This window comes from Cladophialophora yegresii, assembly GCF_000585515.1.
Source record: "Cladophialophora yegresii CBS 114405 chromosome Unknown aczIN-supercont1.1, whole genome shotgun sequence".
NCBI lineage: Eukaryota > Fungi > Ascomycota > Eurotiomycetes > Chaetothyriales > Herpotrichiellaceae > Cladophialophora > Cladophialophora yegresii.
In genome coordinates, this window is record NW_006913045.1 from 3014931 (window position 1) to 3033766 (window position 18836).

The 18836-nt window shown below is 55.6% G+C and overlaps 8 protein-coding genes across 8 annotated transcripts; 5 read left to right on the forward strand and 3 right to left on the reverse strand.

Moving 5' to 3' along the window:
• Positions 1 to 1971: 1971 nt before the first annotated feature.
• Positions 1972 to 3843, forward strand: A1O7_01075 (uncharacterized protein; the record flags this gene model as incomplete). The annotated part of the gene is made up of 1 exon (XM_007755114.1): positions 1972 to 3843. The coding sequence occupies one exon, from the start codon at positions 1972 to 1974 to the stop codon at positions 3841 to 3843; it is 1872 nt and encodes a 623-aa protein (XP_007753304.1).
• A 490-nt stretch (positions 3844 to 4333) lies between these two features.
• On the reverse strand, positions 4334 to 6448 carry A1O7_01076 (uncharacterized protein; the record flags this gene model as incomplete). The annotated part of the gene is made up of 8 exons (XM_007755115.1): positions 4334 to 4540; positions 4668 to 4731; positions 4854 to 4903; positions 4961 to 5145; positions 5199 to 5373; positions 5425 to 6046; positions 6099 to 6224; positions 6279 to 6448. The coding sequence occupies 8 exons, from the start codon at positions 6446 to 6448 to the stop codon at positions 4334 to 4336; spliced, it is 1599 nt and encodes a 532-aa protein (XP_007753305.1).
• Positions 6449 to 8127: 1679 nt separating this feature from the next.
• On the forward strand, positions 8128 to 9126 carry A1O7_01077 (uncharacterized protein; the record flags this gene model as incomplete). Its single annotated transcript, XM_007755116.1, has 1 exon — positions 8128 to 9126. The coding sequence occupies one exon, from the start codon at positions 8128 to 8130 to the stop codon at positions 9124 to 9126; it is 999 nt and encodes a 332-aa protein (XP_007753306.1).
• A 337-nt stretch (positions 9127 to 9463) lies between these two features.
• A1O7_01078 (uncharacterized protein) lies at positions 9464 to 10465 on the forward strand (the record flags this gene model as incomplete). The annotated part of the gene is made up of 1 exon (XM_007755117.1): positions 9464 to 10465. One exon carries the CDS (start codon positions 9464 to 9466, stop codon positions 10463 to 10465), a length of 1002 nt encoding a protein of 333 aa, XP_007753307.1.
• Positions 10466 to 10727: 262 nt separating this feature from the next.
• On the reverse strand, positions 10728 to 11551 carry A1O7_01079 (vesicle transport through interaction with t-SNAREs 1; the record flags this gene model as incomplete). The annotated part of the gene is made up of 3 exons (XM_007755118.1): positions 10728 to 10815; positions 10885 to 11306; positions 11372 to 11551. 3 exons carry the CDS (start codon positions 11549 to 11551, stop codon positions 10728 to 10730), a joined length of 690 nt encoding a protein of 229 aa, XP_007753308.1.
• Positions 11552 to 12161: 610 nt separating this feature from the next.
• On the forward strand, positions 12162 to 13694 carry A1O7_01080 (uncharacterized protein; the record flags this gene model as incomplete). The annotated part of the gene is made up of 1 exon (XM_007755119.1): positions 12162 to 13694. One exon carries the CDS (start codon positions 12162 to 12164, stop codon positions 13692 to 13694), a length of 1533 nt encoding a protein of 510 aa, XP_007753309.1.
• Positions 13695 to 13697: 3 nt separating this feature from the next.
• A1O7_01081 (uncharacterized protein) lies at positions 13698 to 14933 on the reverse strand (the record flags this gene model as incomplete). The annotated part of the gene is made up of 1 exon (XM_007755120.1): positions 13698 to 14933. One exon carries the CDS (start codon positions 14931 to 14933, stop codon positions 13698 to 13700), a length of 1236 nt encoding a protein of 411 aa, XP_007753310.1.
• A 587-nt stretch (positions 14934 to 15520) lies between these two features.
• A1O7_01082 (uncharacterized protein) lies at positions 15521 to 18238 on the forward strand (the record flags this gene model as incomplete). The annotated part of the gene is made up of 1 exon (XM_007755121.1): positions 15521 to 18238. The coding sequence occupies one exon, from the start codon at positions 15521 to 15523 to the stop codon at positions 18236 to 18238; it is 2718 nt and encodes a 905-aa protein (XP_007753311.1).
• Positions 18239 to 18836: the final 598 nt, after the last annotated feature.

The window sequence follows — 18836 nt, forward strand, 5'->3', positions numbered from 1 at the left end:
ACACTTCTCCAAATCTACCACATACTCGTCCTGCGTCTTGGGTATCACTTGTCGAGATGGCTCCTTTTGAACAATTATCCAACACCGAGCCTAACAAACAACCTAACCCTCCTGCCAGCTACTTGTCAGCTGATATGTGGTTAAGTATGTTAACGCAGATGTATAGCAAACTTGTTGAAAAGGAAAGGACGAAGCCAGAGGCCATTAGCGTCTTCGTTGTCACGGCTGAGTTGCATGGAGTCAGGAATGTCGTCGCAACTAAATTGCGTTAAGTCAGGAATGTCACATAGGTCCCCCGGGGTACTCGTTGTTACCGTTCCAACACATCCATAGAGACGCACTGCGAACTTTGTTGCTCCTCGTGCACCCACATCATACGCCTACTGAACACCCGACTGTACGAAGCTGACTAAGCGGGATGTTGCTGGAAGGTTTGGCCCCTGGCCTGCTGCCCGTCCAGTCCACGTTTTGCGGGTCAACGGCCAGACGGCATTCTTGAAGGGCCGCTCGAAGGCACATACGGACGGCGTACATTCCCGACAGGCGCCCAAGGCGCAGAAATATCGAAAGAAGCTTATCACGACGACCATGCGGCGGTTGACGCAGGATAGCGCGAACCTACCCTCGGTGTCGGGACTACGAGTCAAAGCTGGCCTCTGCCTTTTCGGACTCTGCGGGGCATGAGCTTCAACTTCAGCTTAGGGTGTTTCGACAACTTCAGTGACCTGGACTTCGTGCATTCTGATCCAGCTAAAGTAAAGAGTATATGACCTTCCATATCCTTGGGCATCTTTCGTACCCAGGATGCTAGGCTTGGCCCTTCAATGGTCGAAACATACGATCTAGTACCGGGTTCTTGTCGAACGGTCTCAGTACTGTTTTCCTGACTCGTGCTTTGAACCCATAAAATGGTGAATACTCCGACTGAAAACGTCTCGGTGGGTGGAAAGTTCTTGAGGGCGATGAGTGTGATTGTGCTCGATTCAACCGTCCACCCACAGTTGAGCGTGAGAACTCCTGATCGCGCCTAAGCCACACAACCTGCAATCTTCGAAAGGCACGCGCGCACGTGACAGGCTCGGAGCTAAGCCAGATTCGAAGTATTTGAGTGGTTCGCGCACCAAGCCACAGCGCACTATAGCTGACGCGTGGATTCTCCCACGCCATCACCTTCAAAATCACGTTCGACTGCGCTCAAACCAGCTCTTACAGTACCTGAGCACAAGATCGGGCAGCACAGCGGTGCCTGTAGAGCACGAGGGCTTTGGACCCAATTCAAGCGTTGATGGTTGGATGAAATCCGAATTGGCGCTGACCCGTCGCAGATGACAACCATGCCTGAACGACGTTCTCACACTCTGCTCAGACGAAACACAGACAAAAGTCAACGAAACCCATCAACCTGCCGCTTCGATACAGCTGTGGCGGTGAACTTGCAATCGAGTCTCTGCCAGACATACTCGCTCCAAATAGGGGACCTCTATTATCTTCCTCGATTCTATCGATACACCCACGGCGTCGATGTGAACAGTCTACAATCCCCACGCCATGATTCGTTCCACCGAACAGGTCAAGTGAATGCTTGAATGTTTCTTTAACCTGGTAGGGAAAAGGTATTTCTCATTGACCGTCACGTGGGAACAATGGCGCACTATTGTTCCTTTTCCCCATCTCCTTGTTCTGCCTGACCTGTTCACCAAATTTAGCTTGAATGCTATTGTTTGGCTCATTCATCGTTGAGGTGTGCGACTTTCAATGCACTATTCAGACAGCATCCATGATGCACACCAATGATCCGCTTCATGAATTTCCGGGTAAGAGAGCAGTCCTCGTCGAGCGTTCTGTAAACCATACTCTTCTCCTTCTTCAGCTCAAGCACAGTGATATCTCTGCCTCGCATATCAAGTCTGCTCTGTCACATCATACCGTCTCTCAGCCTGAATCTACCACTGTTGCTATTTCTCTTCAATAATGTCTGCACAAAAGTATGCAGTTTTCTTCCCCGAGGGCGATGGCTACCTTTTTTGTCGGCCGCTGGGCAATGGCATGGAGGGAGTCACCTCGATCGTCCGCTCCATCACGAACAACAAGAACTATGTGAGAAAGAAGACAAAGCCGACCTCAGCAAAAGCAAGCCACAGAGATGGAATCCGGTGCCCAGAAGTCGAGCTGTACGAAGAGTTCCCGAAGATCCCAGCCCTTGTGTGTTCTCAAGACTTCAATGTCCTCCCCAAAGACCACGCCTCTTACAGTGACTTCAAGTCAACGGCCATGATCTTCGACTACTGCAACGGAGGCTCGCTGGACCGTTTCTTCGCCGTGCTGGAACGAGAACGCATTTTGCCACCACAAGCTCTGGTCTTGCAACTGCTTGACCACCTGATGGAGGCCGTGGACTTTGTGCACCGGTACTGTGAGCCGCCCGTGATCCACCAAGATGTCCACGAAGGCAACATATTTCTCCACTTCCCCACCCCAGACAGCAAGCTCCTGGACTTTCTCCTAGGAGATTTCGGCCTGGCCGGACGAGCAGCAGAGGACTTGTTCGAGGTATCTGGAAATCCCGTCAGACGGCGAATGAGAGACCTGGCCTCGCTCCAACAAGAAGACGACCAAGCGCAGCAGCAATTCGCTGCTCGTCAAGCCGCTGGGACGCCGACCGCTGCCGACAAGCCCCCCGAAACACGCACACGACAAGTCAACAGGATGTTCGACGACATCAGCAACCTGTACGAGATCATCCACCGCTCCCTCGTCGGCCGCCACCAGCAACCAGAAACTGCCAAGTACGTCGCGCTGCGCCTCGATTTTTCGGACTGGCTGCGCGAACTGGGCAAACGGTACGCCGCCCGCGAGAACATCTGGCCCGGCACGTACAACCAGTGGGTGGACCTCCACCAGTACATCCGCACGTGGGCGGAGCAGGCGCGCCAACAGGCCGACAAGCTGCCAGACTTGCAGTGGACACGGCAGGACCGGTACCGAGACAACGTGCCCCCCAGCGACGCGCAAGTCGCAGCCCACCCGTGGACGTTCTACAACCAACATCTTCCACCAGAGGCCGACCAGCGGCTCAAAGCGCCCTGGCAGCACGCCCCGTCTCCCAGCGTCCAGCTGTTCGAGACAAGGCAGGAGCTGCTCCGCCAGGCGGCCGCCGTGCCGGGTCCATGGCGCATCGCGCGTGTGCGAACGGTCGCCACAGCTGCAGTGCTGCGCGTCGAGGCTGTAGAGGAGCACGCCTTCAACCTGCACGTACCGCGCCTGAGCGACAACCCGTGGAAGTTGCCCAACGGCCGCCACGTCAACGCCGACGACGTCGAGATGGAAGACCAGCTCGTCGCCACGGCGGTGGACGGCATTGGCGGGATCGACACGTTCATCGCGCGGTCTGAAGCCCTGTCGCTGAATGCCGCCGTAGCGGACGAGTTGGCCGACGATCTCTTCGGCGTGGACGAAGCGTGGTGCGCCAGGCTGGCCAGGCTGGCCAAGCAGGCGGTGGAGTCGACGTTGCAGGCCGAGGACGCCCCGCCGGCGGCGGCGGTCATACAATTGGCCCCTCAAGATGCGGCTGCCGGTGCGGTTGCTGTGTCTGTCGCGGCGGCTACGGCGGACGGTAACCTCCCCGTCCAGCCGGCCACGCAGGAGGCAGCAGCAACGCAGCTGGCGCCCGTCGCGAGGAGACGACGGCCACGCCGTCGGCAGGTGCGGACTGGGCCCAACGTCACCACGAGGGCGATGGCGCGGAGGGAGGAGATGGACAAGAGGAGGGTGACGAGGAGCATGGCGCGGGCGGCGGCGGTGGAGGCGGAAGCGGAGGCGGCGAGGAAGAAGAGGAAGGTTTGAAGGAGGAGGGGGGGGGGGGTGTCCGCAAACGAAAAGGAGTGACATGCCAGGAAAGCTGGCGTGATGATCATCAGGCAGGCAGGATGCGTTGCATAGTGCATATCGCACACCAGGCGTAGGCCATAAGGGACTTCAGAGACAACACAGCGAAAGTGATACCACCAGCCCAGCGCCGACGAGCACGTGCTTGAAACATGACATGACATCACACCGCACAAACCGCAGAGTCAAGTTCCCTTCAGGTTCGATGCACATCTAGATCCCTTTTCTACAGTAGTCCGCCCCCAGGAAAAGCTTCACATGGTGAGAATATGGCTTTCCCCGGGCTGTAATCGGTAGGACATGACCCCGTACTGTAGGACATGCACTTGACGCCACCACCGACGGCTACGTGAGGGCGTGACCACGTCTTCCTTCCAGCACCGCGCCCACAGTTGGTACGGTGCCTGCACCTTGCACCTTGCACCATCTCAAACGCGCTTAAAGTGCACTAAACGTGCTGTTTCTTCGGCGCACTAACGGTCTCCACCTCCGTCACCTCGACTTCATGCGCCATCTTCTCCTCCACGGCGTCGAGGTCCACGTGGGCGACCTGTGCGTCCTCGCCGTCGAAGATCTTGGCCACCTCCTCCAACGTGACGCCGCGGGTCTCGATGAAGAAGAAGATTACGAAGAGGGCTTCGAAGAGCAGCCAGCCCTGCGAAAAATCATGGAGTCAGTTTCGCAGTATGATTGGGGAAGCATGGGAAGGCGACTTGGTAGCGCAGGGCGGTAGTACACAATGCAGGCTGGAAGGGGGCATGTATGTTTGGGGTCATACGTACGCAGTAAATGGAGTAGAATCTCCAGCGGGGTTGGAGGTGGCTCAGGCCGATGGGGTTGATGTATCTGTTTGGTGAGCATGTCAGTGTGCATGCATGTCTTCTGAGCGGGGACTGTCTAGCATAGCAGGGGGAGGCCATAGACAGGATTAAGGTATGATATGTCCTGATACGAAATGCGCCACTTACTGGTTGAACACAAGCGCGGCTTGGACGAAGAAATTCATGAGCATCAGTCCCTGTGGAGATACATGGTCAGCTGTTTGTTACCAGGCGCTCGGTGCTCGCTCTCCCACCTTTGCGCGAAGTTTATACGGCATGATCTCGACGGTGTAGCCGACCAGCAAGCCCGACCAGGCGATGTTGTAGAAGACGCCATGTAGAAAAATGAAGAAGATGACCGTCTTGCCGGCGGCGAGGTTGCCCTCTAGGTCGTACAGCGCGGAGCAGGCGGTCCAGAGGACGAATGAGACGAACATGCCTGGGAGAGGTCAGTGAGTGGTTCGCAAAGGCCCTAGAAGCACACTCTTTTACCGAATGTGGCGGTGAGAAAAAGCGGCCGTCTGCCGAACTTATCCACCACTGCGGCGGCGATCAGTCCAACAATCAGGGACACGATGGTCTTGGAGCCGTTGATCTCGAACTGCTCGTTATGATCCGTAACGCCGATGCTCTTCATGACGAGCGCGAAGTAGTAGCTGGTCAGTCCCTGGTAGCAAGTTAGCATCAGGCTCACAGACTCAAGTTCGGCTCGACTCACGTTGCCGCTCCACTGGGAGAACAGGCCTAGCGCAATAACAAGCAACAGTCGGTATCGGTTACCTTTTGTCCGCAGAAAGTCCAGAAAGCTGCTGGATTTCTTTGACTCGAACTCCAGGCGCAGCGTCTCCCTGATTTCGCGGTACTCGAATTGAACGGTCAGGTCGGTCTCGTCGCCGTTGGAGTGATACTTTGCCAGCGTGGTCAGGGCTTCGGCGTGTCGGTTCTTGGAGATCAGCCAGCGCGGGCTTTCTGGGATGATCCAGATAAAGCAGAAGAGGATCAAAGTCGGGAAAGCCTGGAGGATCGAGGGGATGCGCCACGACCAGTTGTCCTTGATGGTGAAGGTGCCAAAGGTGATCCAGGTCGCCGCGATGGAGCCAATGTCCCAGAGCTGGTTGTAGACGGTGGTCACTCGGCCACGGTGCTGCGGATGGCACAGCTCGGTGAGGAGCAGAGGCGCCGAGTTGGAAGCCATGCTGTTGCCGAATCCGACGAAGAAGCGGCCAGCGATGAACATGGAGAAGTTCTGGGACGCGCTCTGGATGGCAACGCCAACAAAGAGAAAGATACATCCTGCCATTATGGCGATGCGTCGACCAAATATGTCGCACAGATACGGTCTGGAGGGCACTCTCAACACAGGCAAGCGGCCCTCGAAGGGGGCAAACTCACGCGAATGGTAGGCCAGCCAAGCTTCCGATGCTGTAAATCGACCCAAACAGGCCCAGGATGGACCCCGTAGGGTGCTTGAAGTAGTCTTGCCAGACGGGCAGGATTTGGAGGCCGTTCAACATGGAACTGGTCTTGTCAGTACGGCCGTGCGGTCAGACAAGGCTCGGGAGTAGCCCTCACCCATCATATCCAGTGGTTGCCGAGGCGAAGAAGAGCGCAATCGCCAGACCATAGAGCTTCCTCAGGCCGGGGTCTTTGTACCAGATTACGCGTCTCAGCTCAGGCGCCTCAGCGACGGCGACCTCTCGCTCCACCTTGTGCACCGGCTGCACTGCAACGATTCCGACCATGTTGGCGGCTCTTGCTAATCAGTCGACACGGGTGTATCTCTGCGGGATGCTCGAGCAGGAGAAGGGATTGGCAGTAGTGTCTGCGACAAGGAACTCCATCCTCGCTGCGCATATATGTTCTCCGTCCCATCCTGTTGATCACATTGCCGAAATTCTTAGTATGCGCGCTACCGGAGAGGTGCAGAGCTGTAGCCAACGCTGTCACGAGCATGTGTCGAACGGAACCTGCCACGAGCTCAAGAATCCCCCGCGTAAGTGTGTAACAATGGAGATACCTGATTTCAGCCTGCTTTAGGCTAATAGGAGAATGACCTGTGCGGCGACATATGGTGTCTAACATGTCGATCTTGCTGTGGAGGTTGGGGACATGTCTACCCCAGGTCCACACGTCCACTCGACGCCAGGGTCAAGCTGCATTAAGCTCAAAGACCCTCGGTACGGGTGTCATCTTATTCGCTCGTCTGTGCAGCCAGACAAAGCTTCGGAAACTCGGCAGGATTGCCAAGCTGCAGAAGTCCCCAGGCTCAGGGTCGCGTGAGGATCCACTTGGGCTCGGAGGCACGAAGTGTATAGCCGGCGGATGGCATATGGTCTCGTGCATCGCTTGTGGGAAGCTCTGCCCTGCGAGCCGACCTAGCCCCGGTGAAGTCGAGGTGGCGCGTCGGCATACGGAGCAGGGTGGGACTATCTAACAATGTCTTCCACGTACGCGAAGGGCAGGCACATAGCCCGCAACGATTGTAATGGAACTCTACTCTGGTACTTTAGACAAGGTGTATGTGTCGACAGATCAAGCAAATGGTCAAGACTCGAGCTGGAAGCCACTCAGGGGCATTGCCGAGTTCGGAATGTACTAGCCGCATGCGGTAAACACATCTTTGATAACCCAGCAAACCAAATTGGCCACCTTTGAGACCAACACACTCTTGGACGAACAGGCTCGTGATCTGAGTATAAATTCTGGAGTTTCCGCTCATACTGTAATAACGCGCGCAAAACTTTGACCGTGGTCGGCTGCTTCCAAGTTCATTCCTCCACTGTTGGCTTCTCCTCGTGCAATGCTTGGATAATTATCATGGCTCTAAGCTCAGTGCTATCAAGTGGAAGGAGATATCTAATTGTCCAAACGCGATCGACGCAGCACGGCACTGCTGATCCGTCCTCAAAAGACGCGGGGGCCAGCCACCTAGCCAGCGGACTCCGCAATTCGAGGTGGCGCCGAGGGCGCTTCCCCAACTTGGTGGAGAGAGCCGCAACAGCACTTGTGTACAGAGTACAACGGGGCAGTAGGTACTCTCCTATGCGGAGCGACAACCACATGAACGGAGAGGTGGCCGCCTGTCCGCTCGGACTTCTGATCCTGCAATTGACGGCTCGTTGGGCTTGGGAACCGTCTGGCGAAATGGTCCGCCAGCATCATGTGAGTCTAATCACGAATTCCGGCTAAATTCACGCTCTCGACGCACCGTATTGGTGAGTCGAGAATCGATCCGTTAGCAGGGCTGAATGAGTTCCGGGTCCTTGAGCTCATCAGGCCTCAGGCGATAAGAGTGAATATACGATCATATTCATTTCTACCCTGCATAACAGCCGACAGTAGCAGATCAATAACGACATCAAAGTCCAGCAGTACTACATCTAAGCGCACCTATATCCACACATAGCTGTCGGCCACCGATATGGAAGGCAGGACGTTCCAACACCTGACTCCGGAGCAAGTCGAGAGCTTCATGAAGCATGGGTATCTGCGAATCCCGGGCTGTTTTACGCGGGAGGTGGCAGAGGAATGGACGAAGAACGTTTGGGTGAGGCTTGGTTTTGATCCCAAGGACCCAGAAACCTGGACCACAGAAAGGACCAACATGCCGTCACATGAAGAGGTGGCGATCAAAGACTTTGCCCCCAAAGCCTACGATGCCATCTGTGAGTTGATCGGAGGAGAAGACCGAATCACAGAGCCATCCAAGGTATGGAAGGACAGCTTCATCGTCAATCTGGGCACCAAAGAGCACTTCGGCCAGGAGGCGCACCCCAAAGAGTTGACGGGCTGGCATGTCGACGGAGACTTCTTTGTGCATTTTCTCGATTCGCCAGAGCAAGGGCTGTTGGTCATTCCCCTGTTCACGGATATTCTCCCCAACGGCGGCGGCACCTGGGTATGCTCGGACGGCCCTGAGAAGATAGGAAAGTATCTGTACGAGCATCCCGAAGGCGTGCTCCCACGCATGACACCGGTCGGCGGCGGTCCCAAGAACTACGAAGACGGCCTGGAATATTACAACACGCTCGTACAGAGCTGCGCAGAATCCTCATTCCACGAGATGACCGGCTCGGTGGGAGACGTGATCCTCCTTCATCCGCTGATGCTGCATTCGGCCTCGAAGAACGGACGCCGCCTACCGCGGATCATTACGAACCCGCCGGTTTCGCTCGTCGAGCCTTTCAACTTTGACAGGGAGGACGAGAGCCAATACAGCCTTGTCGAGTTGAAGACGATCCAAGATATCGGAGGACAAGGAAAGCTGCGGGGCTGGAAAATCCAGGGCAAGAGAGCGGAGGTTGTACCAGAGAGAGTAAGACGGCAGGCAAGGATGCTCGAGGAGGAGAAGAGGCGTCTGAAGGAGAGGGAGCTGCAAGCTGGACAGGCCCAGTTGCCGCGTCCTGTTCCTGTGGCGTAGATTTTGGACGATAATCCAGCAGGGTTCAACGCGTGTAAGAGAGTTACCTACTGAATGTAAGACATGTCATACTCGAACAAGTTTGGTACAGTACCCAGGTCAGGTAGGATGTAAAGATTCACACTCGCTTCACCTGCCCGCCTCCCACCTGCGCATCTCCAACTCGCCGACAGCGGGCGAACATAGAGTACACAGTGAGACAGTATCTCAAGCTCACTCACAGACGCGCAATTGACGACCCTCGACACGCACCATCTTCCAGACCGACACCGTCGCCGCCGCTGCTTAACAGCATGCCCGCAGCCAAAGTGTCCGTCCCCGTACGCGCACCGCCTCCATGTCCCTAAAACCACCGCCTCTGCGCCCACACCCGCAACATGACGAACCATACGATCACGCCCACGACCCCGACTACGAGCTCACCATCCGCTTCTCAGCCTCGCTGCCAGACCTGCTCCTCTCCGTGCCGGCCTCTCTGAACGCCAACGCCGCGACACTGAAACAGCTCATCCGCTCGCGCATCCCAGACCGGTACGCGAAACATCGCATCCGCCTGATCCATGCGGGGAAGGCTCTCGCGGACGACGTGCCCTTGAGCACGACTCTGAAAAGAAATGTCTCGAGGCCACCCAGTCGGATCAGCACGCCCGGACCGTACGATGAGAGGAACAACGGGTCTACAAATGCTACTAGAGGAGGACCCGACGGTGGTGATCACAAAGGCAAACAACCGCTCCGAGATCCCCCCTCGGCGACCCATCAGCCCAGAATCTACATCCACTGCTCGATAGGCGACATTGTGCTCTCGGGCAAGGAACTCGCGGACGAAGCGGCGGCGGCGGCGGCAGCGGTTCAGGTGACAGGGGATGGAAATGGAACTGCCACTGGCGACGAGCCCAAAGCGAAACAGTCAGTGACAACGACGCCCGCGCCGCGCGGCTTCGACAGGCTTCTCAACGCGGGGTTTAGCGCCGCAGAGGTGCAGTCGCTACGTCTCCAGTTCCTCGCCATCCAAGCGCACACGCACACGCCGGACACAATGCCGAGTCCCAACACCCTCCGCGACATGGAGGACCGGTGGCTCGACGATTCGACGGGCGCTACGGGCGATCTGGACGGCACCACGGCTGGCGGTGGGATGGGCGCTAGTGACGACGACATGCAGGCCGGGGCGCTGGACGATATGATCTGGGGCACGGCCATGGGGTTCTTCTGGCCGGTCGGGTGTCTGATGTGGGGGGTCAGGGAGGAGGGGATATGGAGCCAACGGCGCAAGATGGCTGTCGTTGTGGGGTTTCTGTTGAATATTGGGCTGGGGCTTATACGGTATGGAGGGTGAACTCAATGATCGGTAAACTGAGGCTTATAAGGTATGGAGGTGAGCTCAACAACCGGTAGACATGCGCGAGGCATGAACCATGTTTATAGTGTGAAGCTTTTGGGAGGCAACCAAAACCTATTGCCAAAGGGGCGCTCTCGCCCCCTGATCACCATGGAATGACCGACCTCTCCTGCTCCCGCTACTCCTAGAAGCTATGTACAACGAAAAAGAATGGCGGTTGCCGTGCAACCACTCGAGCTATTACCCCTTCGTCTCGGGCTCATCTGAACTTGCTGTAAATAACGCCGATGATAAGAAGCACCAGCACCGTGATGATGGCGATCGTGATGATTCGATTCGTGGCCATCCTACAGCCAAAATCAATGGCAGGTCAGCTCACTGTAATCCCGTTGCAGAGGCGCAGGACGATATCTTACCTTCTGGCCATTCCCCTCAGCGTCTTGACACTTCGGTCCACGTAACCCTCGCTCTGCAGCAGATTCCGATGTGTGTTCTCAATGACATTCCGCTGTTGGTGTAGATCCGCCAACGTACTCGCACCGATCTGTTCCGTCTCGAGCGCTATCCTCTGTGATTCTCTAAGCCGGTCGGAGCTGCGTCCTAGGCGTTCCGTGCCCGAGAGCAACTGCTGGCGCTGTTCTAACTGCAAATCCCTCGGTCCGGATTCCGGGTCATCGGTGTAGCGGTCGCCGAAGAGCTGTTTGCGGTCGCTGTCGGCCATGGATTTCAGTTTTCGTGAGAGCGCGTCAACGTCGGATTGGTGGTTGCGGAAGCGCGAGTTGACCTTGGAGCGTTGCGAAGTGGGAATGTTGGATTTCTCGAGGTTCATCTGGTCGAGCTATAGACAAAAAGATCAGTGTGTGCCGTCCTCTGCTGTGGGTCGTGGGCGCGAGATATACATACCAGCTCTTTCGCCTCGTCGATGGCTCGTTCCGCTCCGCGGATGGCTGCTTTCTTCTCTTCGCCCGCCAGTTCGGGGATCTGGTCCAGCTTTTGATTCACATCTGCCTGTACGAGTTTGAGCTCGGCTTCGTACGTGCTGAATAACTCGGAGCCGGCGTCGGTGTCGAGAGGGCTCGACATTGTGGGTAACTCAACCTCCGAGAACTGGTGGGAAGCGCAAGAGTTGTGGACGGGATTCAGTGGCGCCTAGTTGAGTTTCAAACGTGGATCGCTTGCGGGGGAAAGTCAAGAGAGGGCTAGTGGTGGGCTTCGAAAAGGTGGTTCAGTAGATCAAATCGCTATTGCGTCGCGAGGAGGTTGGTGTGACGTCGCTGGGTGTTACTATGTGGACGTTTATGCTCTGGGGGAAGCATTCAGACAGCGGCTGATTGACGTCGACAACGAGGCCGCGGGCAGATCGCGAGCCGTTTTGGGAAGGAGCTGCCGCCGCTCTAGAGACTCAGCCTGATTGGATGACGGCAGAGGATCTTCCTGACCAGCTGAACCATGACTCTCAGCTCGATCACTAGCGACGCGGACCCGACAAGTCTCTAGACTTACAGCTCGAGCGCACCTTTGTTTTCTTGCCGAGTTCCCGTCATGAGGCTCTGCTCAGTTTGTGAAAGGAAGGTCCGCTCGGCGTGGTGATGAGACCAAGGTAGGCTAACTCCGAGCATTTTGATGAATGAGCAGCTGCGGCAGGGTCTCTCCTGGGTGTGCAGTGTACAAGCGGCCTGAATGATTTGCAGTAATGGGGAAGCGTGTGGCTGTCGTGGGTAGCGGTTGCTCGGGTATTGCTGCATTGTGGGCTCTCCGGAACGGTACTGATCATGAGGTCCATCTGTTCGAGGCTGCCTCGCGGTTGGGCGGACACACGAATACAGTTACCTACGAAGCCATGGATGGGCAGGAGGTCGTGGTAGACACCGGCTTCACTATAATGAACACTGCTACCTACCCGAACTTCATCCGATTCCTCAAGGTACTTGGTATACCGACCAGAAGGACCGAGATGACGTTCGCCGTTTCCCGCGATCAAGGTACTTTCGAATGGGCTGGCACGTCTTTGTCGTCCATCTTCGCACAAAAGAGAAACATCTTCAATCCTGGCATGTGGAGATTGCTATTTGACGTCATTCGTTTCAATGAGTTTGCCCTTGATCTATTGCAGGACCAACCAGAAAGTGAGCGAGATGCAGCCGGGGGTATGCCCAAGGCAACTGGCAAGCCGGCTCCAGAGGAAACGATTGGAGAATATCTCGACCGGGAGCATTACTCTCCAGAGTTTCGCGACAACTACCTCATCCCCAGGACTGCGGCCATCTGGAGCACAAGTCCTGATAAGAGCTCAGAATTTCCGGCCACGACATTTGTCCGTTTCATGCACAACCACCATCTGCTGAGGACGAATGCATCGCGTCCAGACTGGTTGACTATTTCTGGAGGATCGAACCAATACATCGATGCTGTAATGGAGCACTTTCCCAGCGATCAGGTACACCTCAAGTCCAACGTGACCGCCTTGACACCCACTAAGAGAGGCTCTGTCATCTTGACCGCCAATGAAAGAGACTATGTGTTTGACCATGTCATACTGGCCACACATGGTGACCAAGCGCTGAAGATCCTTCGGCCCATTGCGAGTACTCAGGAGGCTGAGATCCTGAGTGGATTTCGCACCGCCAGGTCTGTGGCGGTCTTGCATTCCGATGTCTCACTCATGCCCAAGAGGAAGGTCGCCTGGTCAGCCTGGAATTACATCGCCGAGTCGCCGTTTCCGCCATTGAGGAGCCAGACCGCCCCCAAGACGTGCCTGACTTATTGGATGAATCTGCTGCAACATATCCCCCAGGACAAGTTTGGCCCGGTGCTAGTCACACTGAATCCCTTGAACATGCCAGATCCAAGGCTAGCACAGGGTATCTGGGAGTACTCTCACCCTCTGTACAATGCTGCAGCGATCAGATCACAGCGACTGTTGCCCAAAATCCAGAATATCAGAGGCATCAGTTACTGTGGAGCATGGACCGGGTATGGATTCCATGAGGACGGCTTTAGCAGTGGTCTATCGGTGGCGACCAATCATCTTGGGGCGAAGCTGCCGTTCGAGTTCATAGACTCGACTTCCTCAAGGGGTAAGAGGCCTACTCTGACCATGAAAAATCATCTGCTGAGGCTGGTTATCCTTCTGCTCCAGATAGCTCTGTTGCTGGTCGAACGAGCGTGGCACGCCAGGACTGCGCTTTTGAACCGGCGGACGGCGTTAGCGAAGAAGACGAGTTGAACTTCATCCTGCAACGATGGCAAGGTCTGCGACCTGCCTCATCAAAGTCGTGCTCCCTTCCTCCTCTTCCACGTCCACCGTAATCGTAGTATGGGGTCGGCTTTTGTTGAGACCTTCCAGCAGTGTGCAAGCTTTGCAGATCTTCTGGCTCGACATGTAACCACACCGCTCACACTGACCCATGACTTGCTTGACAACCTTTCGCCGTCCTCGTTTCTTCTTGTCGTGGATGCTCACTTGACCATTGGCTTTCGTAGTTGGTGCTCTTATTTCGGTCTCTCGTTCAGCGGCGGCTTCATTGGCGACAAGAGTCTGCTCCATCTGAGCCATCGAGTCGCCAATCTCATTGCGACTTCCACAACCATTTGTTGTCTCGCCACCCGCTGCACAGGCTGCGGATCCTGCGACTTCTGGGGGAACAAGTGCAGCCATGTCCTCTCCACTCCTGACGATATCTAGGATGCTGCTAGGCCTGATCTTTTCCAGGTCTTTGATCAATGTTCGTGCACTGCCCCTGAACGCCTCCGGCGAATAAATGCACTCCGTACTGAAGTAGTCCAGCTTCTTGTGGTGTGCATAAAGAACAATCTCCTTCTCGTATGCGTACTTCAAGGGTTTGCTCCGTTTGATCTCGCTGGCAGCACTCGAGGTCACAATAGAAGTAGCTCTGGCGAGTCTGGGCAGATCACCACGCAGTAGGTTCATCATGACAGTTTCAGCGACATCATCGGCGTTGTGCCCGGTAACGACATGCTTGATGCCCAGCTTTGCAGCCCCTCGATCCAGTGCCTGTCTGCGAAAGACGCCACAGTAGGTGCAGTTTCCCTTCTTGCCTACCTGTGCCACGACCTGATCCATGGTCCAACCATAGAGCTGGTCGTATCCCACGATTTCAAGTGGCATGTCGTACTGCGCCGCATTTCGTTTCACTGTTTCCAGGCTGTCGTCTCGATACCCTTTGATGCCCTCGTCAATAGACAAGAGCACAAGATCCAGTCCATAGTCGTGGCGTTCGTTCAGTGTCTTCAACACAGAAGCGAGAACGGTTGAGTCTTTCCCGCCTGAGGCACCGATGGCGACGCGCTCCCCACGGCGGAATAAATTATTACTCACGATGGTTTCGTGGATCTCGTCTTCGAAGACAGATATGAAGCAGTGCTTGCAGATTTTCTGTGAGTTCTTGGGTCGAATGACCGCTGCTCGCGAGTCCTTGCAGACCTCGCACGGAAATGGGGGCATGCTCGTCTTACACGACAGATAAATATATGTCCGGACAGGTTTTGATGTTCGACTCGAGGCGAACGAATGTCTCCAAAATTATGGCGGTGCAAGCGGCATTTTGCGTCAGTCTCGCTACGGCGAAGTGTTACGTCCCGATGCGGAAGTTGTGGACAGAATTTCGTTCTTTTCCCAACCCAAAGACACGTCTTCCTTCTTGCAGGAGGTATTCTTCCCCGTCGCTCGCTCGAATGAAAACGACCTTGCAGGCGGAACTACGGTTCTCGCAGATTATCTGTTCGACTTGTCGTCACTGCGCCCAACGCCAGCCAGGAAACGCCCGCCGCTCATTTCATACCGCGCCTCGCCCGAGGACAACGCCGAGATCTTCAAATGTAGGCTCGCTCGGTAGCAGGGGTATTGGCGACGATGCGAAGAGCCATGGAGCTGCTCGATCGGACATAGTTAAGGAGGACGCAGACGACGATCAGCAGCAACCGTCCCCTCTCACTCATAAACCGCAGGCTCCCGCCCTCCCTCAGCCTGCCGACGCTGCGCGATCCAGGGATTTCTATGGCTCTCCAGCGAAGAGGAGGCTACGGAGTCGCATGAGCAAGGAGCCGGAAACGGATCTCCAAGCTCCAGAATGGTCGAAAGACAATAATATAGCACTATGGGGCGTGGACATACTTCCTGGGACTCCTTCAAAAGTCCACACTGTGGCTGCAGATTTGATTACCGGCGAGCCTCTGGAGCAAAACTTCTCCCCCGATTCAGGCGGGTCGTCTCCATCGGGTCCTAACGGTGAAGATGGCAGTACTGGCTCGATCCGGGAGGTGGAAGGAGGACGGTCGCCGGCAGAGACAACTTCAGAACTAGAGGGGCCATCACCCTCTGCCGGATCCGAGTCAAGCCCTGCAGCTTCTTCAAGATATTACGTTGTCGATGAGCAGTATGATGAGGTCTTGAGAACCGCCAGGGGCCTCTTACAAATGTCGCAGAATCAGACCTCGAATGGTGTCGAATCTTACAGAGATCATCTTCATCTTCAATATGCAGGCAAGGACGGAGACTTGCTTCTGGACCATCTCGTCCAAGAAGTTGCACGCAAACTCGGCTGTGATGTGATGGTGGTAGATGCTCAAGACATTGCAGACCTGATTAGCCGGAACCATATGAACCAGTCTACCGCGAAGGCCGGTCGCATGCTCAGCTACGACGTTCTGACAACTGCCTTCCCCGACCCTTCAGAGCCGGCTAAGCAGGAACAGCTCGACGAAGACGATGAAGAGAACGAGCTCGAGGATATGATGGACGACATGGATTCACCCCAGACCTCTCCCCGGATGGGAATGTCTATCTTGACTGCACGGCCTGGCGATATCATCAAGTCTCTAGTCGGGCGCTTTCCAGAGATGGGAGAAAGTACACGAGCCGAAGGTCAAGGGAGCATGTTTCGCATGGTGCCAGACTTTCTGGACCCTCAGAAACCTCGTGACGAGGCTGGGGCCCTTTCTGGAGTCATCTACAAGATGTTGAAGACCATATCCGATCGACCAACCTCACAATCACCAGTATCTAGTGACGAGCAGGCCCCTGACCTGAAAAAGCTGCGCGAGAAGACCGAGGAACAGAGCGGGGTGCCCCAAGGCGCGGTGATTGTCCACATCAGGGATTACAAGGCTATTCAAGATACCGTGGGCATCGGTCGGTCTTTTCTCGCGAATATGCAGAAACAGCTCGCCCAACGACGAGCAAAGGGCGAAAGACTCCTGCTCATTGGCACCGATTCTGCTCGTGACGACCAAGAGCCGTTCACCAAGGAGCGCATCCACGAATCGCAGGCAGGCTGGCTTGAACGCAAGTCGCAAAATATCATCCTCACGCCCGTCCTCCCTAACACCACCTCAAAGCTCGCCCTCCTTCACGACAGGAAGCAGCGCATCGCCGCAATCAACATGAGGCATCTCTGGGAAATGCTGAGATTCTGGAAACCGTCCGTCTTTGCCAACTTCGAACCAGGTTTCTGGCGACGGGATTTTTCCCACCTCTTGACTCCGAGTGACAGAGCTTGCCTCGAGCCGCAGGTCTGGACTTACCAATATGTGCAACGATTGGCTAGCTATATCGCTGGCGCTGCCCCCACGGATGCCAAGATTGCAGCAGACGCTGCCCCAGTACCTATTATCAGCGCGGCCACTTCGCACCTCAACCACAGCGATAACACCAAGATACGCTGGGCAGAGAAGCAGTCAAAAGAATCAAGGAAGGAAGTCCCAGAAAGGCATATGACCCGAGACAACCGACTCGCCAGAATACGTGCTTCGGCATCGAAATACGAGAAGCGTTTGCTGAGCGGCATCATCGAGGCCAAGAACATCACCACGACCTTCAACGACGTCCACATGCCAGTAGAGACGATTGACGCCCTCCAGACCTTGACCACGCTTTCCTTGACCAGACCGGATGCTTTCAAGTACGGCGTTTTGGCGTCCAATAAAATCCCGGGCCTCCTGCTCTACGGACCACCGGGCACGGGCAAGACGCTCGCCGCCAAGGCCGTTGCAAAAGAGTCTGGTGCCACCATGCTCGAAGTCAGCGCGGCAGACCTGAATGACATGTACGTTGGTGAGAGCGAGAAGAACGTCAGAGCGCTGTTCAGCCTTGCCAGGAAGTTGTCCCCGTGCGTGGTATTCCTGGACGAGGCGGACGCCATGTTTCGAGCTCGCAGCAATCAAGGCCCACGAGTCAGCCATCGCGAACAGCTGAACCAATTCCTCAAGGAGTGGGACGGCATGAGCAATGACTCGGCAAGTGCCTTTATCATGGTCGCGACCAACCGGCCGCATGATCTCGACGACGCAGTGTTGCGCCGTCTGCCGCGACGACTGCTAGTGGACCTGCCGACAGAGGCTGACAGGTTGGAGATCCTCAAGATCCATCTGCGCCATGAGACTGTGGCTGATGATGTCGACCTCGAAGAGCTCGCGAAGAAAACTCCCTTCTACTCTGGTTCCGATCTCAAGAACGTGGCCGTTGCGGCAGCGCTGAATGCTGTGCGCGAGGAAAATGAACTGGCCAGGAAGCATCAAGGGAAGGAACCGTATCAACACCCCGAACGACGGACCCTGACGGAAGCCCATTTTGACAAAGCTCTGGAGGATATCTCGGCCAGCATTTCGGAGGACATGTCGAGCTTGCGGGACATTAAGAAATTCGACGAGCAGTACGGCGACAAGCGAGGAAAGAAGAAGAAGGTGCCCAGGCTGGGATTTCCGGTGGACAAGGAGGATAAAAAGAAGGATACAATCAAGGTGAGGGATTGATGGGAGGATATGACTCAGTCTAATCGGGGTTGTGCATGGCGTTTCCGGCACGTCGAGACGAGTACTCTGGTGTGGCAGAGGAGAGGCTATTGTGACTTGAGATTTTTTTGAGGTCTTTGCAGCTCCAAAACCGTCAGCCATGATAGAGTACGTAGTACGCAGCTGGCTAGTCGAAACCCGGTCCAAGCAGGCAGCTTCGTGGCAGTCTGGCTGAAAGCAGGCCGTCCGCAAATGTATCGCATCTACCGGTGTTGTTGTGCTGTAGGTGTCCTTCCAACAGAGCGCCCGAGATCTAAGCATGCATAGATCTCTTGTCAAGCCACCTCTGAGTCCTCAACACGGACTGCAAGGAGAAAGAATAGTATGACAGGATTACTGCTCGTAACGAGCAACGACACACCTCTTCTCACATCGAGGTCGACTTTACTTCCCAATACACAAACACACGTATATGTACCTATATAGATGCTGGGTGGACGCACACTGCTCGTGTCTACCACGCCCATCACACATGGGACCGCCGTGCACGTCACGGTCACGGTCACGGTCTCGGTCACGGTCTCGGTCACCGTCTCAGAATATGCTATCAGCATACACA